The sequence below is a fragment of the Pseudocercospora fijiensis genome (assembly GCF_000340215.1).
Source record: "Pseudocercospora fijiensis CIRAD86 unplaced genomic scaffold MYCFIscaffold_1, whole genome shotgun sequence".
Classification (NCBI taxonomy): domain Eukaryota; kingdom Fungi; phylum Ascomycota; class Dothideomycetes; order Mycosphaerellales; family Mycosphaerellaceae; genus Pseudocercospora; species Pseudocercospora fijiensis.
Genome location: NW_006921532.1, coordinates 9,475,932 through 9,493,446, shown reverse-complemented (window position 1 = coordinate 9,493,446; position 17,515 = coordinate 9,475,932). Strand labels below are relative to the sequence as shown.

The following is a 17,515-nucleotide window of genomic DNA, read 5'->3' as shown; positions in this document are numbered from 1 at the left end:
TATAAAGTTACCTAATAAGGACGAGGTCTACGAGAAGCTAAAGGAAGATAAGTTTAAATACTTTAGAAGTGCGATAGGCGCGCTTAACGGTACCTATATCTACGCTTAAATACTATACTAAGAATAGAGCGCGTAGCGCTATAGGAAGAACTTTATCGCGTAGAATGTAATAGCGGCGTATAACTTTAATTGTAGGTTCTAGTATGCTTTAGTCGGTTACGAAGGCTCTGCGAATAATAGTACGGTCCTTAGACGCGCCTTTAAGAGTAGATTCTCGGTGCTAGAAGATCGATATTATCTAGCGGATAGTAGATACTCGTCGCTCGATAAGCGCCTTCTTGTTCTATACTAGGCGATACGATATTACCTACGAGAATAGTATACCGTATAGCGAAGGCCTAAGACGAAGGAGGAGTTGTTTAATCTACGCTACGCGTAGCTTCGTAACTATATTAAGAGGATCTTCGGTATTATTAAGAAGCGCTTTACTATCGTTACGTAAGGTCCTTACTAAGGATACGAGCTTATCGACTAAAAGCGTATTATTATAGCCTACTTTGTCCTTTACAACTTTATCCTTAGCTATAGCGCTTAACCTCTTAAATCCGAGCTATAGCTTACTATTAATAAGAGTAGTATAATAGGTAATCGAGACAAGGCGAGTAACGCTATCTAAGGCGCTATTAAGGATAAAGATATAGTTAGGTTTCGTAATGAATTGGCGGAAGATATATAGCAAGACTATCTCGAGTATCTAGAGTAGGAGAGGCTCTATATACGTAGAGCGTAGTAGTAGCGGAGGTCGCGGTATACGCGGAGGTGTTTAGTTAGGAATAGAAGCGCGATTTTAGTAGGGATTCGAGTGTTTCTTCCCTTGTTTAGCTATTAGTAGTATACTACAATCTCTCTCGTATTAGTCTCGAAATCCTAGATAGGCAGTCGTATATACAATTAACGTTACGACTATGCGGTCTTAGCGGGGTATATAGGAGGTAAAGAGTTCGAGAATTGCGTTTATATAAAGGCTAGTTACGTGCAATTTATTAATATACTATCGAATGCTAATAAAGTCCAATCAATTTAAATACCGCAGTTATTAATATATAATATCTTTCCTCCTCGTACGCTAAAGTCGATAAATTAGACTCGGTCTCGGAAGAAGCTAAATTCGACCTTAGTTATTCTAACTAAATCTATTCTTCTAATAACAATAACCTATCTCTAGCTCTATAGATAGCCTCTATTCGGCATAGGACTATATAGCGACGGTTAGCTATAATTAGGTGTATCTAGATACTATCCTTATAGTTTAGGAGCGCTACTAACCTCCTAATAAAGCTCCTAGAAGAATGCCTCGAAATCGGCCTACCTCTCCGGCCTTACTATCGATACGGCGATATTAGCACGATAATTAACCTTTCTAACCTCCTTCGCTATCGTATTCTTTAGCGTAAATAGCTACTCTTTTAAGACTTCCGGATTAAATAACCGCTTATAAACAATCTCTAATAGGTCCTTTACTCGTAGTAGCGGCGTAGAAGCCCTAGCTTCGGAGATAGATATAAAGTTAGCGAGTGTCTCTTATAGCGGCTTAAAGGCAGAGATAGCGGCCTTCTTATTAGCCTCTTGCTTAGTAGTCTGTTTCCGATAGATACGCTTACCTTTAGCCTTTGCCTTCTACATCTTTTGCTTATTAAGCTTCTGTTTCTTCGCTGTAGTCTTATACTAACGTTTAAACTTACTAAGTTTATCTAGGTCCTTAGACTTAGTCGCTCCGCCGCTATCCTCGCTAGACTCCTTATTAGGCTCTTTATCTAACTTATCTATAGCCTTATCGCTAGGCTTATCTTCCGCTAACGTCTTCGCTGTTTCCGCTCTATCTCCTATTGCTATATTACTTCCGACAAGTGTCTCTAACTCTTCCTTCTACGCCGGTAGGCGCTCGAGAAATATAGCGTACTCCGGATAAGCCTTATTATAAGCATCTTCTACCTCTTCTATCGACCGAGGTAGCTCGCTATTCTAGCCGCTAATATAGGTTAAATAGATAACCTATAACCGCTACTCCTTCTTTATCTATGTCTACTTATTCTTTAACGACTCGTCCTTAAACTAGAGCTAGAATTTCTCGCTTATTTAGATAGCAATAGGCCGTAGGTCCTTTAACCGGAAGTTCTTACTATCGGTCTGTTTAGCGCGCAACTTAATTAACTCGTCGAGGAAGAATTTAAGGTACTCGTTAGTATACTTCTATAGCAATAGATACTACGTAGTCGCGTCCGTTTTAGGCTTCTTCTACTACTATCGCTTCCGCTTTATAGTACTACTATTGCCTGCGTCTACGGCACGCTTTAGAGCTATAGCAGTAGCAATAGACAAGAGATAGCACAAATAAGGGTAGTTAATTAGTAAAGAGCTAGAATAGCACTTAGATTAGAAGACGCGGCGTACCTTTGCTACTAAGAGAGGCTAATTGCGATAACCTACAACCTCATTTAACTACAAGAGCCGTTCACTTGATAACCGGTTATCTATAGGTTATTAAACACAGGTTATAACTCAATAACCTACAATCTACAAACTGCACAAGTATACGGGGCCTGAGCTACTCGACCATGCCATGCCCAGCTGGAACCATGTTCAGGTCCACTATTCCAGCCGACAATTGACGTCGAATCACCTCCGCCTGCAAGGCCTGCCGTCCATGCACCTAAGTGTTCACAAAGTTAGACCCCGAGATGCTCACGGCCACTCATCCTTGCTCTCTTCCATGCTCTTCCTGGCAGCTGCATGGGCTCGCTAACACGCCGTTCGACCAACGACGCCCCAGAAAGTCGGATCCGTGCCTCATTGGGATGCATGCATGCACTTTACTCTCCAGCGTCGCGTGCACACGGAGACGCGTTCCTCACACACGAGCGACAGCGTAGCCCCATCGCAGCATTATTATTACCAGCTGAGCCATTGGCAACGGCCCAGCTCTAAGCACGTCTAGTCTCCCGAACCAGGGCGGATGTTTGCATCCATCAAATTCAAGGCTGGGCATCCCAGGACCGTACGTCAAATTGCATTGCAGCAACCACACGCTTTGCACTGATGGCTTTGCGGATCTGAATATGCCTCCCATGAGCCTGCTAAAGAGTGGCGCGGAACAATTACATGCATGCAGACGCCGACGCGGACGTCTACCAGAAAACCAGAGTGCACACTACTCACATGTCGCACAATTGTTTGCTGCTGCAGATCCACATTCGTCTCGGCGCTTCGTTCCGGCTCGCCGTTATCATAACTGTTACAGATACACTCGTAGATCTACTTTGCCATACCAGGTTTTCTGGTTCACGAATGATCATGGTCTCGCATGCCGTGCATACAGCGCTATCTGCTACAGTGCTACCCGAGACGATATTTGAAGCATCACTTGCTGCTGGTGATCATGGCGAGCAGCACGCACGGCAGAAGCCTCTCGTCCCACTCGATGGTTTGCATTGCTCGGTTCTACAGACGCGAGGTCGATACGCAAATTCTGACCGTTGCGGACCCATCAGTGTTACAGCATCGCTTTTTCTCCATTTTGCTGCTGATATTTTTTCTTCTCCTTGCGCCGCGCTTCCGCTTTCTTTCGTATAGTATGTAATACTTTCCAAGATGCCGTAGCAACGCCGGTGCGGTGAGTATGGGCCTGGCCACGTCAAGGCTTGAGTGCCACGGCACGATATCAAAAGTCATGATCACCAGCACGTTACCATTTGCCGAAAGCATGTCTCAGGCAAGCCACAGTAAGCGTGGACACTGGAGATCTCTCATCAGTGACCACAGCGACTGACTTTTGGTGGAGTCCATAAGAGCTGTTAATAAGATTCAAGACAATCTTCATTGCTGTCCCCTCTTCCTACAAACCATGATCTTGTCTGAGAGTCTCATGAGCCCGTAGACCATTGCAAGTGCCATTCATCATCTGGCCTGGTCATTGCGTTGCACAACGAGGACTTCGGGCGAGCTTGACCACAAAGCCCCCGCCCGCGGCCCGCTGCACGCTACAGCACGACTAATAATATTCCGGCAAAATCTGAAGCAATCTACGCGCTGGTCGGGGCTTGTGTCGCGTGTCTATGAATGGGTATGTGACGTAGTGGTCGGAAGTTGCATTACATATGCTTCTCCGGCATCTACATAGTCTCAGTTGCAGCATATGTATGCGTGCTCGGCTTTGCGCTGTTCAAAGGACCTTGCTTGAAGTGTCTCTTCACATGTTAGAGCAAGCGGCTGTGTCCCCAGGGTCTTTCGAAAGGGGCCCTGGCTCTGTGGCTTATGCAGCATGCAGCAATGTAGAATGTAGGAGGCAGGATATAACATGACCAGATTATTGTGTGAGCGCGATTGCGGCTCATCTTGACCCGTTTGGTTGGGCGAACTTGGATGGACAAAATGATCGCCTGGACTGCTGTTTGTGCCTTCCGCCGACCCGTTTTGTTGATCACAACTCTTGCGTTTCCTGCGCCCAGCATTTCTTCCATCGCGCGTCGCTCTGTCCGCAACTCTAAGCACGCCGGAGCTGCAATATGCTGATCCTCGACTCAGACAACGTTCTTAATGAAGGGCGCTTACGGCATCGGGGAAACACAGCATCCAGCGCGCGGGTACGTATCTCTGCACAGCTGCCGCAAGAACAGGAAATTCGGCTGATAGCATTGGCCTCGACCACGTGTGGCGTTTAGACGCGCGAGAACTGTTGAAAGAGATCAAAACGATCAAAATCCCGGCGAGAACGACAGCGCTTATAACATCCGACCAGGAACCCACGATGGCGGACATTGTCGGGGCTGATATGGTGATCTCTATAGATGCGTTGTCCGCTCTGTTTGGCCAGGCTAGACGGCGTGAACGATTGATCTTGAATCAAGATCTATGTAGCTGTCGCTTACAACAGCTTCGCAAGAGGCCGCCACAGCCCAGATCTCAATCAAAGCCTAAAGGAACACGACCGCCACGCCTTGAGCTTACGCACACACACGAGAGTATCGACGTCGCCGGTGATGGCGTGCTACAGGACGCGTTTTGACATTCGAGCCGCTGGATATCTTGGGAGACACCAACAACAAGCTGGTTATTTCCAGAGTCCATCATCATCACGAACCATGACTGATTTCGTCCGCACAGTATTTCGACCGAGCTGCACGCACTGATATTCTGTCCTGTGGGGTGGTGAAAGATGCTTTCTTGGCGCAGTCAGGCCAACTTCTGGCACCGCTCTGCCTGCCACTTTTCTTCGCAGCGAACACGCCATGTCATCAGCAGATGTCACGTCCGTCCTTGCCGTACCGTACGAGCACCTTCCAAGTTGCGTCGACGCGTTGCACGCGTACTACTCGGGGTCTGAAGCTGCCATGCCCATACAGGCCTTGCATGTCGACTGATCTGCCGCTCCCACGAAGCAGGGAACCTTTCTTCCACTCGGGACAGGCAATTCTTCTTTCGGACACCAACACCGCCAATGTGATCCAACACTCCATGTTTCTGCCTTTACTTCGCAGCGACCACCAGAGACCAGCTAGAAACAAACTCACGTAGAACCTACGCTTGCAGACATTTTCGACCAAATCACCTCATGACAGCGCTTTCTTCCGTCGTATGTCGAGCACAGGTTATCGAGAGCTAAGTCGAACCGCTCCCAGTCCCTATGGCTGTCGAGCTGGATGGCATACAAGAGCAGCTGCTACCGTACGCCCTTGATGACGGAAGACACAAGTTGCAGCTTTCCATCACATTGATCACAACCCTCCGTCCGGGCCATAGCTCCCCAACCCCGGTTCAGGGTACTCTTGCGACCGCAACAAGGTATATGACAGTTTTGTTCCAGATTTCAACCTCTGAACTTTGCTAGTGAGCACTACTGAGCAGCTCAAACCATCACATTGCTGCTTCCAGTAAATAACAAGGCCGGTCGCGTTTGCAGCAGCAGACGTGTTCATTCTAGTCAGTTGACTGGCTTGTATGCAAAGCAAAGCCTGATGAGCCGGCAAATCATCGTCTGCACTCTGAACGAGGCGACAAACTGAAAACGACATCGCGTTTCGACCATAGGAAGCCGTCAGAATATTGGGCCTCCACGGAACAAGGCACTATCAGCGACCAGATTAGCTTGCATGTTCGGATGTTTGGCATCGTCGAAAGAGCTTGGCACATGCAAGATCGTGAATCCTTACGAGCATAATCCCTCCGGATCCTAGGCGAACGCTTGGGGTATGTCTTGTTGCTGAGCAGGGCTTCTGCAACAGACAGCCTCATTCACCAACGCGCACCTAGAAAGACCGTAAGCTGAGCAGTTGACTATAACGAAACGGAAGCTGCAGTGACTCCAAGATATGTCACACCTGATTTGGCCAGACGCTACGTATACAGAAGTTCCTCGCGACATCCTCACCAAGGAATTTCAGGAAACTGACATGTCAGATATAGCAGCAACATCCCTCCTTGCCCTGCATAACCCCACTGCTATGGTACCCGGGTTAATGTGGTTGCATACTACATATGGACATTGTTGTCTGCCGTTTTTAATCTTGCCTCAGCCGCCATGCAGCATGCGAGACGTGCCAGCACAGCGGCGACCCTGAAATCATGCTTGGGCAGCATACATGTGCGCTGAGCATACAACTCGCATGAGCCTCGCTTCAGATCAAATGGTGCGACGAGGCTATTCATATCTCAGTCACTTCACGACTACGCGGCCCCCAAGCTCCGAAGCCTGCGGCATAGCATCTGCAGTGTTGATCTCCAAGCCGTAAATGGTGAGATCGAGTCAAATATGCTATTGCTTAGGACAATCGGGCGAAGACCATGCTGATGTTGTCTCCAATGCTGCCCAAATAGCCGAGCGCCAGATCCAGTTTCACACCTACTGTACATTACCTACTGGTCTGCCTACGTCGTACGAAGACTATGAGTCTATACTTTGTTGACGGGATTGCCGCCGCTGTTGAGCCGCGATATGCGCCTGCGGATCCCCACAAGCACAACACAATCTCTGGATATGATGGCTGACACTAGCCCATGATTTGCAACATGCCATGCTTTGCTCGAGCAAAAAGCTACAGCTGGTGTTCTCACCGATCCCACGAGCGCTGGCTTGGCATTTGGTATTGTCAAATGTACAAAATCTCTATGAACTAAACTCTTGAATCCCGCTCGAACGCTCACAAGTATCGAATCAATCATATCACGACTCCTCATCCCAAAATCTGGTCATGGCATCAACACAGCCGTAATCATTAGTCAGTGGCATGTCATGACCACCATTCAACCTCACAATTTGAACATTCTCCTTCCCAAGAGCCGCAGTAGCATCCTCGGCAGTCTCTTCCGGCATGATGATGACATCCTTGGTACCAAGAATGACAAGCACTTTTTTCATCCCTTTCTTCGGCTCAGGATTGAGAGATTTCCTCTTCGCTTCACAACGCTTCCCAATGAGCCTCCAACGCTCCCAGCCGTCGTGGATGGGAGCGTACTTGATTGATGAGATGAATGCCGGAACAAAACCTGGATGCACATCCAGCTGCCACTGCACTGCTGTGCTGGGTGTGATACAAGGTCTGTCGTCGAATATGGGCGACAGACTGTCTTGGCCTGGAGCATGCGGGTCAACATCATCCGGAGTCTCTTCTGCAACGGCAGCCGTTAGCGATGCTCGTCTGAGCTTCGCCATCGGCTTATTAGAGCCCGAACCTCCAATTCGAAGCCGTTTGTCGACACAGTAGTAGACGAACCAATTAGGTAGGACACCGCTGTACAGGATTTGACTGCTCAGACTCAATCTTGTTGGTCGTAGGAGACCACCAGGTGCGATCAGAACCAGACTCTCCACTAGCTCTGGGTAGTAGGAAGCGAAAGAAGCTGAAATGCCACCTCCGAGAGAATAGCCAACGAGCGTGAAGCCACTCATCCAGTCGAGCTTGGAGGATCCTAGCACCGCCAGCATCTGGGCTGAGAAGAGTTTGATGTCTTGACGATATACTTCTGGGTCAGGACAATCACTGTATCCACGGCCTGGTAAATCCCAGAGTAGAACTCGACATCGTTTCCTGACGAGAAGCTTGGCGACTTTGGCCAATGCAATGCAAGGTGTGCTGATCCCATGCACGAACATCACTTTTCGACCGTTTTCTGGTCCCCATTCGTATGCTCTACTCGTTCAATCAGCTTCTCGATCTCGATTCGATAAGACTATAGGGCTCACCTGATATTCCCGTAAGGAGTGTCAATGTCCCTGCCGCCTGGAAATGCGTCTGGTGATGGTATCGTCCATTCCTCGTCAGGTGTGAGCAGTCTTCGACTAGGCGCGCGATATATACGAGGACCTCTCGGTACAGCAGGAGTCGTTGTTGCTATCAGCAACTGAGAGACAAGTTTTACTGCCACACAGCCAAGGACCGGCGTCGTGAGAGCAAGGCACAGGGTCCTTAAGGATGGCCTATTGAAGATATCCATGCCGGGGGAGGAAGCGACTTCACACGTGAAGACCTGTCTGTGAAAGACGACGATCAATTGTATTAGATGTCTGGTATACTCAACGGTGCAGGTGCACAGACCGTAGACCAAGTCTTATGAGAACACAGCACAGAACGGGCTGGGACCGTTTACTTATCTACCTTCCCTCATCGTCAGCACATGTTCTCGATCTATTTCGCTTGACGAACCCGGGATTTTCGTGTCAAGACGTGTTCGTGTGAGGTGAGCTCATCGATACTCTAGATCTGCGGGTGGAAGCGCGGGAGGGTGAGACAGACACACTGACACAGCCAGGCGAGTGGCCATATATACTGGCAGTAATATGGCTCTGCTCCGTGAAATCATGCTGCTCGGACAGAAGACAATCTTGTCGTTTAGACCAAACAGCTCGGCGTATGGCTCTCAATATTTACTTGTCACTTCGCATACAGTGGCGTTAGCATGAATGGAGCACTGCGCAACTCTCAACTGTCTGCCACGATTTATGGCCGGCATGCTACAATAAAGCGCGCCTGTTTCGGCGACGGCTTCTTCTTGCTGTTGTACGATGAGAATTGCTGAGTGAATGGAGCCCTGCTCTCTACGGATTGGCAGACTCGTGCTTTTCGTTCAAACATGGTCGTGCAACCATGTGTGCCTCCGGAGTTGACAAGTGAAGACTCATGGTCGATGCTGTCAACTCTGAGGATAGACTTCGACTTCATTTGGCGCACGTAGAACAAGCGTGCAGAGGCACTGAGTGGTACCACGCAGTGTTCCTGCGCTAGATGCAGGTACTTCCGTATGATGCATTTCGATATTTCTGATTCGAGCGGAGTGTCCAGAACTTTCAATGGGTATCTCTAGCAAGTCCAACGCCAAAATCAGGAGTTTCTGTGTCCAGCTGAAGTGATTCTAATCCTTCTCAAGCCACCAATACAACGCCATTTACCAGTCGATCGAAAATCAAATGTGGGTATCATTTTTATGTACACGCCTTGGAAAGAGCACATGGCTTCTTATTCCAGACTTGGTCTTGCTTCATAAGTGCGCGGCTTGCGTATGCTAAGCCGAGGAATGGTGTTCGTCTTGTTGCGAACCTTGACACCGAGAGGTGTGCCTGGCTAAGACACAGCATCTGGTGGGCGGCCAGGACGTTCGGAGGTATTCGTCGCTTCCGCAAATCGACCTGCGTCGATACTTTCCACTTCGACTCCAGAATCCCGGTCACCTGAGTGCCAGTCGAGCTCATCGGCAACCTCGATGTCGTCTGCATCCTCCTCTTCTGCTTCAAATCCTGTCAAGATTCTACCGCCAAGTTTGACATCAGACACTCGGACGTGGTATTGGAGGGCTTTCTTCCCCTCGGATATCATATCTTCAGTTGCATACATGCAACGCTTAATGCTCTGATTCATCGCTTGGCTTTGCACGAGCAGTTCTTTGTGACGCTGAAGATCCACCTGGAGTCGCTTTTCGTCTTTCGCCAGACGGTCTTGCTGTCTACTGTGTTGTGAAGTAGGTGAAAGCGGCTCACTGCTGCTCAACAGGCTGTCCTCATCTTCGGAATCAGACCCATCATCCTCAGCGAGACTCGAAAGGAGCCCAGATAAGTCGGCATCTTCATCGTCTTCGCTGAGAGTACTCAGACCTTCCGATTGACGCCGAGGAGAGCGCTCGCTCGGCGCCAAGGAGAAACGACCAGCTCGAGACAATCGTCTGAATCGTTTCAATTCCGCCTTCTGTCTTCTCACCTCCCGTTCAAGGCTAGTATTGATGGCCATAAGCGAGCTGTTCGAAATCTCCAAATCTAGAACCTTCCGTTCCCTCCGCGCATCGGCAGCAAGCTGTGAAACGGATTTGGTGGGACTCAGTGCCAGCTCTGAAGGCGAGCCAATCAATGCAGGAGAAGCCAAGGGTTCGATGGATGTCAGCTCAATATGAGAACTCGCAGTTTTGCTCGTTACCTTTGCGGCTGTATGCTCGGGAGCCTGAGGGAGGGGCGACGGATTCACGTCAAGTGACGTGTTGGACCTTCTTCTGGCCTTTGAGGTTGAGGTGATCGACGAGAGACTCGTCGACTTTCGATGCTGGACACCATAGCTGGGCCGTCGGTTTCCATCAGCAGTACTCTCCACCTGTGAATCTGATGGAGCTGGCGATGCGGTGGTCACTGGCCGCGTCCCGAATATTTGCGAGACTCCTTTGCGATAAGACAAGTGGATGTTCTCTTTACTTGGAGATGGAGAACGTAATTGATTGGACAATGTGGGCGGAAAGCAAGACGTGCTCACGTTGGAAAGAGCCGGCGAAGGGACAAGCGGACTTTTAGGAATGCTCTGATATGCTTCTGGTTTGATGAACGGTCCTGGGCGTTGATCGTTAACAGCCGAGAGAACAGGCGATATGGGTTTACCCGACTTATCCTCCTGCCCATCAGCGTAGAAGAAAGTCGGTGTCTTTCTGAGTTCTGGCTTTTTGGGCATGGATTCTTGCTTCGCTGCTTCACTGGCATGGAAGAAGCGGCTCTCGATGCTTTCGGTCGAATCCGCGAAAGCAGGCGATCGCATTACCAAAGGTGAGGGCAATCCTCTAGCTCCATTGTCGTTGACGACGCTGTTCGGTCTGCTTGTCCGTGCCAGTGGCAGACTCAGGCTACTCACACCACTGCCCCGTCCTTGCCCCTCCGCCAATGGCCTGCCTCCTACAGGCAATGCTTCCTTTCCATACTCATCCTGTGCCGGCGACGCACCTCCCACTCTCGACTTTCTTGCCGACGAGCGCGGCGTGACATTTCCGCCCGCTGCATCCTTGACGGGTGTTCCTTGGGGGTAACCTGCACCTCTGTTCGGAAGGCGTGGTGTTGGGCGTGATGCTGTGGTCGAAGTCGCAGTCGCAGACCCAGTTGTCGTCCCAGCGATGCGCGGCGTGAGCGGGGTTCGCGGAGCAGCAGTTCTCGTCGACGCAAGGGTGGGCTTCAGCGGGCGACTGTTATTGCTGTTGGTGTTGCGGTCGGACGACATGGCCCTACCACCAGAATCGTGTCACCGCCGTTGCTGCCATACAGCCGGCCGGACAGGACAATCTGGTACTCTCTCGTCACGTGTGTGCGCTTTGTTCGTTCCCCTTTCCCTTCTGGCGTGAGCGCTGTGCTCGGAATGACATGAGATGGCGAGAATCCCGATGCTTCGCCGGCAGCGTTGCTTTGAGGTCTTGCAGTGTATAACGCCCGAGGCCCGCTGTCCAGCACGAATTTCGCACGTTTCGTACGGCTGTATTCAAGGGTGGTGAGATCTTGGAAGTTGGCAGCCGCTCTACGCTTGGGCCTGGGTCGTCGGGTGACAGTATTATTACCCTTCGCTCGAATGTTTGGTGAGTGTTGATGCTTGCTCGCGACCCACAGCGACTATCCTTGTCACCGAAACGCGCTAGAACAAAGTTACCTGCAGAGCCGCATCCGAGATCGTGCACCTTGACTTGGCATGCTTCCTGGCCACAAATTACAATCCAGCGTTCACGACTTGCACCTGCAAATGTGTGACGATGATAGGCGAGCATGACGAGCCAGAACAGCATGGCTCCGCGCAAGACCTGACACCCGAGTGGGCCGCCTCCGCTCTTGGTGAACACGATGGTGGCGGCAACGCGCCTGACGCCAGCCAACACCATTCCCTTAAATACCACCTGCTCGGCCCTTCGCTCACAAAGAGCGGTCAGGACGGCGTAGATCAAAAGAAGGTTTCAGAGATCATCTACAATGCATCGAAAGGGAGCAAGTACTTCAACAATGAAGAAAACAAGGACAAGACTCTCACGATTAAGATCAACAGTATACTGGCCAGGAAGCGCGACTTGCAGCGCGTCGAGGCGGCCGGCGGGTTGAAAAAGGAGTTGAAGAAGGCAGATGATTATATTACAGAGCTGGAATACAGTCGAAACTTGAGTCAGGCCATAGTTCACATAGACTGTGATGCTTTCTATGCTGCCGTTGAGGAACTGGACCATCCGGAGCTCAAAAATGTCCCTTTCGCCGTCGGCAAAGGCGTCTTAACTACCTGTAATTACGAAGCAAGGAAATTCGGCTGTAGATCTGGTATGGCAGGCTTCGTTGCGGACAAGCTCTGTCCGCAGCTCATTCATATTCCATTGAACTTTGAGAAATATACCGCGAAAGCGAAGGAGGTCCGCGCTGTCCTCGAGCAGTACGACCCTAGATTTGAGTCGGCTTCGATCGACGAAGCATATCTCAACATCACGAACTACTGCGAGGAGCACAACATTAGCCCCGAAGACGCCGTGAGCCAGATGCGCGCCCAAGTCTTCGAAGAGACCATGATTACCATTTCAGCTGGCATAGCTGCTAATGCGAAATTGGCCAAGATTTGCAGCAACAAGAACAAGCCCAATGGGCAATTCAAATTGGCCTCCGAACGAACCGCGATCATGAACTTCATGAGAGATCTTCCGACTCGCAAAGTCAATGGCATCGGCCGCGTATTGGAGCGTGAACTCGATGCAATTGGAGTCAAGACCTGTGGCGACATCTACGAGCAAAGGCATTATCTCAATGCTCTCTTTGGGGACAAAACATTCGAGTTCCTGATCGGCGTCCACCTCGGCTTGGGAAAGACTGATGTGCGGCCTGCGGCAGAATACGAGAGGAAATCAGTAGGGACAGAGTCTACATTCCACGATATGTCGGATCCGAAGGAATTGAGAGACAAGCTACGAAAGACGGCGGAAGAACTCGAGAAAGATCTGCAGCGGACCGAGTTCAAAGGGCGAACACTTTGCCTGAAGATCAAGCTGCACACGTATGAGGTCTTCACCAGACAGATCCAACCACCAAAGGCTGTTCATACGGCCGATGACTTGTATCATTATGGACTCGCGATGTTGCAGAAATTGGAAAAAGAGTTTCCTGGCATGAAATTGCGCTTGATGGGCCTACGATGTACGCACCTAGTGTCCATGAAGAAAGGCCCGACCGACTTCTTCGGACGCGCCAGGCACGCGAATTCAGAGCCATCAAATGGCGAGGAACCTGCCACTAAAGTCCAGGTCGATGCGGAAGGTTGGCAGAAATGGCCAGACGACGAGTTTGAAGAGGCTGTTCGACTAGAGAGAGAAGAACTACTCGAGGTAGAGCGACTATCCCAGGAACATGCGGAGCGAGAAGGGCAGCAGTCTCGGGCAGAAGAAGGCCCACACGACTATGGCAGATACGCCAACGGCTTCGCGTGGCGGTCTCTACTCGAGGAGGAGGCTCGGAAAGACGAAATACCACCAAAGCCACGTGAGCAATGGAATTGTCCGATCTGCAGCTTGCCGCAACGAGCTGAGGAGGGCATTTTCAATGCGCATATTGATGGATGTCTGTCGAGACAAACTATCAAGGAGATCGTCAAAGAAGCCACGCCGGCATCAAAGCCATTACATCCACTAATGCAAGGTAGCACCACCAAGCGGAAACGTGGCAAACCCGGCTCAAATGGAGTGGACAGTGAAAAGAGACCGAAGAACTTCTTCAGTTGACCAAGCGAATGCCTGTTCTTCTGAGAATCAGCTGAGTTCTGTGCTATGCTTGAGTATCAGAACAACTTCTTGCGATCTCCTGAGACCACGGAGTTGATCCAAGCCGGATTCTCGCAGGTCAGGCTACGTCAGCCGGGAGATGATCATCTGTTGTTGCATGTAAAGGCTAGCCCTCAGGAAAATACTTCGGAGGCTCATGTGGTTGCCGTGTGGTCTGGCGTGAAGCAGCTGCAGGAGCACGAAGAAGAACAGCGACGGCACTTGCCTGCATTTAGACTTTCGCCACGAACTTGCTGATATATCACACTGCTGACTGGGGAGCAGAGTTGCGCTTGCTCTCAGCTGGGTGTGTCAGACTCCCGTCCAGCATCGATCGCGTCTTCGTGACTGCCTCCGAGTCCCAAGATGTGCCCCGCGGCGCGCACTACTCAGCCGTCTCAGGAAAAGCTGGGTCTGGGTCTTACTCCTGTCTCCAGGGAGAAGCAGCCGCGTCTCGACGGCATGCGAACTCCACGGCAAGCGCCAAGTCTGCCGCGCAAGGGCAAGGGTACAATTACTTTTCTCCATCCATTCCTCCGACTCCCCTCTGCCGTGTCATATGCGTGCGCTGCCGCGATGAATGTGCAGGCACGTATGACTGGTTATGTGGGCACCAACAACGCGGCCCACTGCGATTGCCGCGCATCTGCCTTCATACCATAGCCAAGCATCGAATGACCCCAGATCTGCTCACGCAATCGTTATGCACACATTCCTCTCCTCGGGATGCGAGACAGCACTTCCTCACCATCCTCCTTGAGATGAGGGACCACTAGCGATCTTCAGTTGCGAGTGCACATATATTTGTATCATATCTAACGGCCGTTGTTTCCATCAAATTCCGAAGGCACGATGAGCCTGCTCACACTTTTGCTGGCTCTTGTCAGCTTGACAGCGCTTACTCTCGCTCAGAGCTCTTTCAGTTGTGTGAGTACATCCAAATCGTAAGGAGACAAGTCTGACCACCCTCAGGCGAACAATGACCGAACATGGATCACCGATTCGAACGGTATAGAATACCTCTTAAGATGTGGATCAGACACGGACGGCGGGGCATTTCGAGCCGAATTCACTACCCAGGGCTTCAACGCATGCCTAACAATATGTAAGTCGGGCAATTCGGTTTACTTCTGTTTTTCTTTAAGAAGACTGAATATCCCTCAAGGTTCTACCAATTGCGTGGGATATGAAGAATGCGCACCATGTGCTGGCTTCACCTTCGCCGGGAGTAACGAAGACTACGGAACGGGCTCGGGATACTGCTATTATAAAGCTCCAATTTCCAATGGATACAATTCTTTCTCCGGCGGCAACTCGCGGCTCGTTAGTGCAATCAAAAGACCAAACTATCCGCCGACGCCACCTTCGTACCAGTGTGTAATGTCAACTAAGCTCGGGATTGAGGGACACTGATCCCAGGCCACAGGTGTCCAGCTCAGGACCTGCATGTTGTTAGAGATACATCCGGCTATCAGTATGTCTTGGGCTGCGCACGAGACACATACTCAGGTTCGTCGACATTGGAATAAATCAAAGCCAGAGCTTACGGACAAGTCAGAATCGGTTGCCCGTACCAGCGTTGCAGACTCCTTCAATGACTGCTTCTCGGCCTGTAATTCGTACGCGGGCTGCACTGCTTTCACATATCAAGGAGGCCGAAATGGTGTTGGTGCCGGCACATGCTATCTTAAGAACGCAAATTCGACCTGGATCGGAGGTAGACTCGATTCCTTGGTATCAGGTGAGAAATAGTCAAGCTCTCCTTGGGTGTTGAGACTGGCTGACAGGACATCACCTCGATCAAGCCATCCGATACGCAAATTTCGATAACGCCCAAGATTACAGACTGGTATATCCCACGACTACATCGACTACAACGACTAGAACGACCACATCGACTACAACGACTACATCGACTACAACGACTACATCGACTATAACGACTACATCGACTACAACGACTACATCGACTACAACGACTACATCGACTACTAGAACGACTACTTCGACTACAACGACCACATCGACTACAACAACTAGCAGTAGCTCAAGACCTACGTCGAGTGTTGCCTCTGCGAGCGGACGTCAGTATTGCGCCCAGCTCTTCAACGCTGGACCAGTGGTATACTGCGATATGTGAGTCGGAGACACGAAAGACCGATATCGTTGGAATTCGCAATTATTGCAGACAAGTGCGAATTGATCATACAAACTCCAAACCGTATACAATTAGGTGCTCCAACCTGAACATCGTGCAAATCAATCTCATTCTCCCCTAAGCATATCCACGTATGTCGAATACGCCGGGCCATCAGCAGGCTCAATACTAAACATATAGTGCGCCCACCATGGACCCGCAGCCCTAAGAACAAGTCAGTGCACAAGACCGGCATCAAAGAAGAATGAATCATGATACATACCACCAAGCATATCCACTCCAGACATCACTGTTCTCAGAAATATACTTCAACATATCCTTAACAGCGCTCTCACACACCTCATTCACAGCACCGGCGAATTCTCCAATAAGTCCAGTCTTACCATTCTCCCTCAACCACTGCGTCGCAAGCTCAAGTCTCTCCGATCCAATCGTGGCGCTTACACAGGTCTCTGACGTCCCGCTTCCATCGCTGTCAAGATACTGGTGCATCTGGTAGATGATCTTATCAGAAGGATCAGTCAAGCTGCCCATGGTCTCGGCATTGGTCTTGCCATCCGTGCCAGCCGTATTCGTCCACGTCCAAGCACCAGTATAAGCATTTCCTTCTACCGTGATGTACTGCGTAGTAGCTCCTGCAGCTCTGATGCCGTCGATTGCGGCTTGGTTGAGTTCTGCGACCAGGGAGCCGGCCATATCGTGGTATTCGTTGTTTGTGTCGAAGATGACGAGATCATTATCGGCGTATGGCGTAGCAATTTTCGTCCAGAAAGTTTTGAAGTCGGAGGTCGATTCAATGATGGAGCCGTAGTAGCGTCCGTAGTTGTGCGGGACGATCATTGCATAGGCTTTCTTGGAGGTGATGTAGTTGACTGTCTCGGTGAGATTTCCCATGTAGGCTTTGTCCAGTGCTCCGGTCATGTCGTCTGGAACCATGCGTTCCATGAGAGTGTTGATTCGGAAGGTGTTGAAGCCCTTCGAGATGAAAGTGTCGATTGAGGTGAGATTTGGCCAGATGTAGTCCGTTCCATAAGTGCCCGGCAGGTTGGCCTCTCCGAACTCTGGTCCGCTCTCATTGATGCCAATGAACTGGAGCTTGGTGTCGTTGCTGGCCCTCTTGTTGAAGTTTTGAGGGGCTGCGAGAGCTCTCGTGCTCAGCACGAATGTAATGAGTCGAAGTGAGAAATGCATTCTTCTCGTGAGTATGGAATTTTTGAGGAACTGAATGGATGACTACCTGGCTTGCAGGCGTGATAGGATAAAAGAATCTGTTGATGGGAGTGAAGAAGACGCACA

At 50.2% G+C, this 17,515-nt stretch overlaps 5 protein-coding genes across 5 annotated transcripts; 2 read left to right on the top strand and 3 right to left on the bottom strand.

The window, feature by feature from the left end:
- Positions 1–7,216: 7,216 nt before the first annotated feature.
- MYCFIDRAFT_126791 (uncharacterized protein) lies at positions 7,217–8,487 on the bottom strand (the record flags this gene model as incomplete). Its single annotated transcript, XM_007923765.1, has 2 exons — positions 7,217–8,183; positions 8,237–8,487. The coding sequence occupies 2 exons, from the start codon at positions 8,485–8,487 to the stop codon at positions 7,217–7,219; spliced, it is 1,218 nt and encodes a 405-aa protein (XP_007921956.1).
- Positions 8,488–9,611: 1,124 nt separating this feature from the next.
- On the bottom strand, positions 9,612–11,510 carry MYCFIDRAFT_193214 (uncharacterized protein; the record flags this gene model as incomplete). Its single annotated transcript, XM_007923764.1, has 1 exon — positions 9,612–11,510. The coding sequence occupies one exon, from the start codon at positions 11,508–11,510 to the stop codon at positions 9,612–9,614; it is 1,899 nt and encodes a 632-aa protein (XP_007921955.1).
- A 520-nt stretch (positions 11,511–12,030) lies between these two features.
- MYCFIDRAFT_213583 (uncharacterized protein) lies at positions 12,031–14,022 on the top strand (the record flags this gene model as incomplete). The annotated part of the gene is made up of 1 exon (XM_007923763.1): positions 12,031–14,022. The coding sequence occupies one exon, from the start codon at positions 12,031–12,033 to the stop codon at positions 14,020–14,022; it is 1,992 nt and encodes a 663-aa protein (XP_007921954.1).
- Positions 14,023–14,913: 891 nt separating this feature from the next.
- On the top strand, positions 14,914–16,284 carry MYCFIDRAFT_206278 (uncharacterized protein; the record flags this gene model as incomplete). The annotated part of the gene is made up of 5 exons (XM_007923762.1): positions 14,914–14,988; positions 15,034–15,434; positions 15,488–15,570; positions 15,620–15,802; positions 15,867–16,284. 5 exons carry the CDS (start codon positions 14,914–14,916, stop codon positions 16,199–16,201), a joined length of 1,077 nt encoding a protein of 358 aa, XP_007921953.1. The 3' UTR covers positions 16,202–16,284.
- A 42-nt stretch (positions 16,285–16,326) lies between these two features.
- MYCFIDRAFT_29122 (glycoside hydrolase family 5 protein) lies at positions 16,327–17,410 on the bottom strand (the record flags this gene model as incomplete). The annotated part of the gene is made up of 2 exons (XM_007921715.1): positions 16,327–16,423; positions 16,482–17,410. 2 exons carry the CDS (start codon positions 17,408–17,410, stop codon positions 16,327–16,329), a joined length of 1,026 nt encoding a protein of 341 aa, XP_007919906.1.
- Between the last annotated feature and the right edge of the window lie 105 nt (positions 17,411–17,515).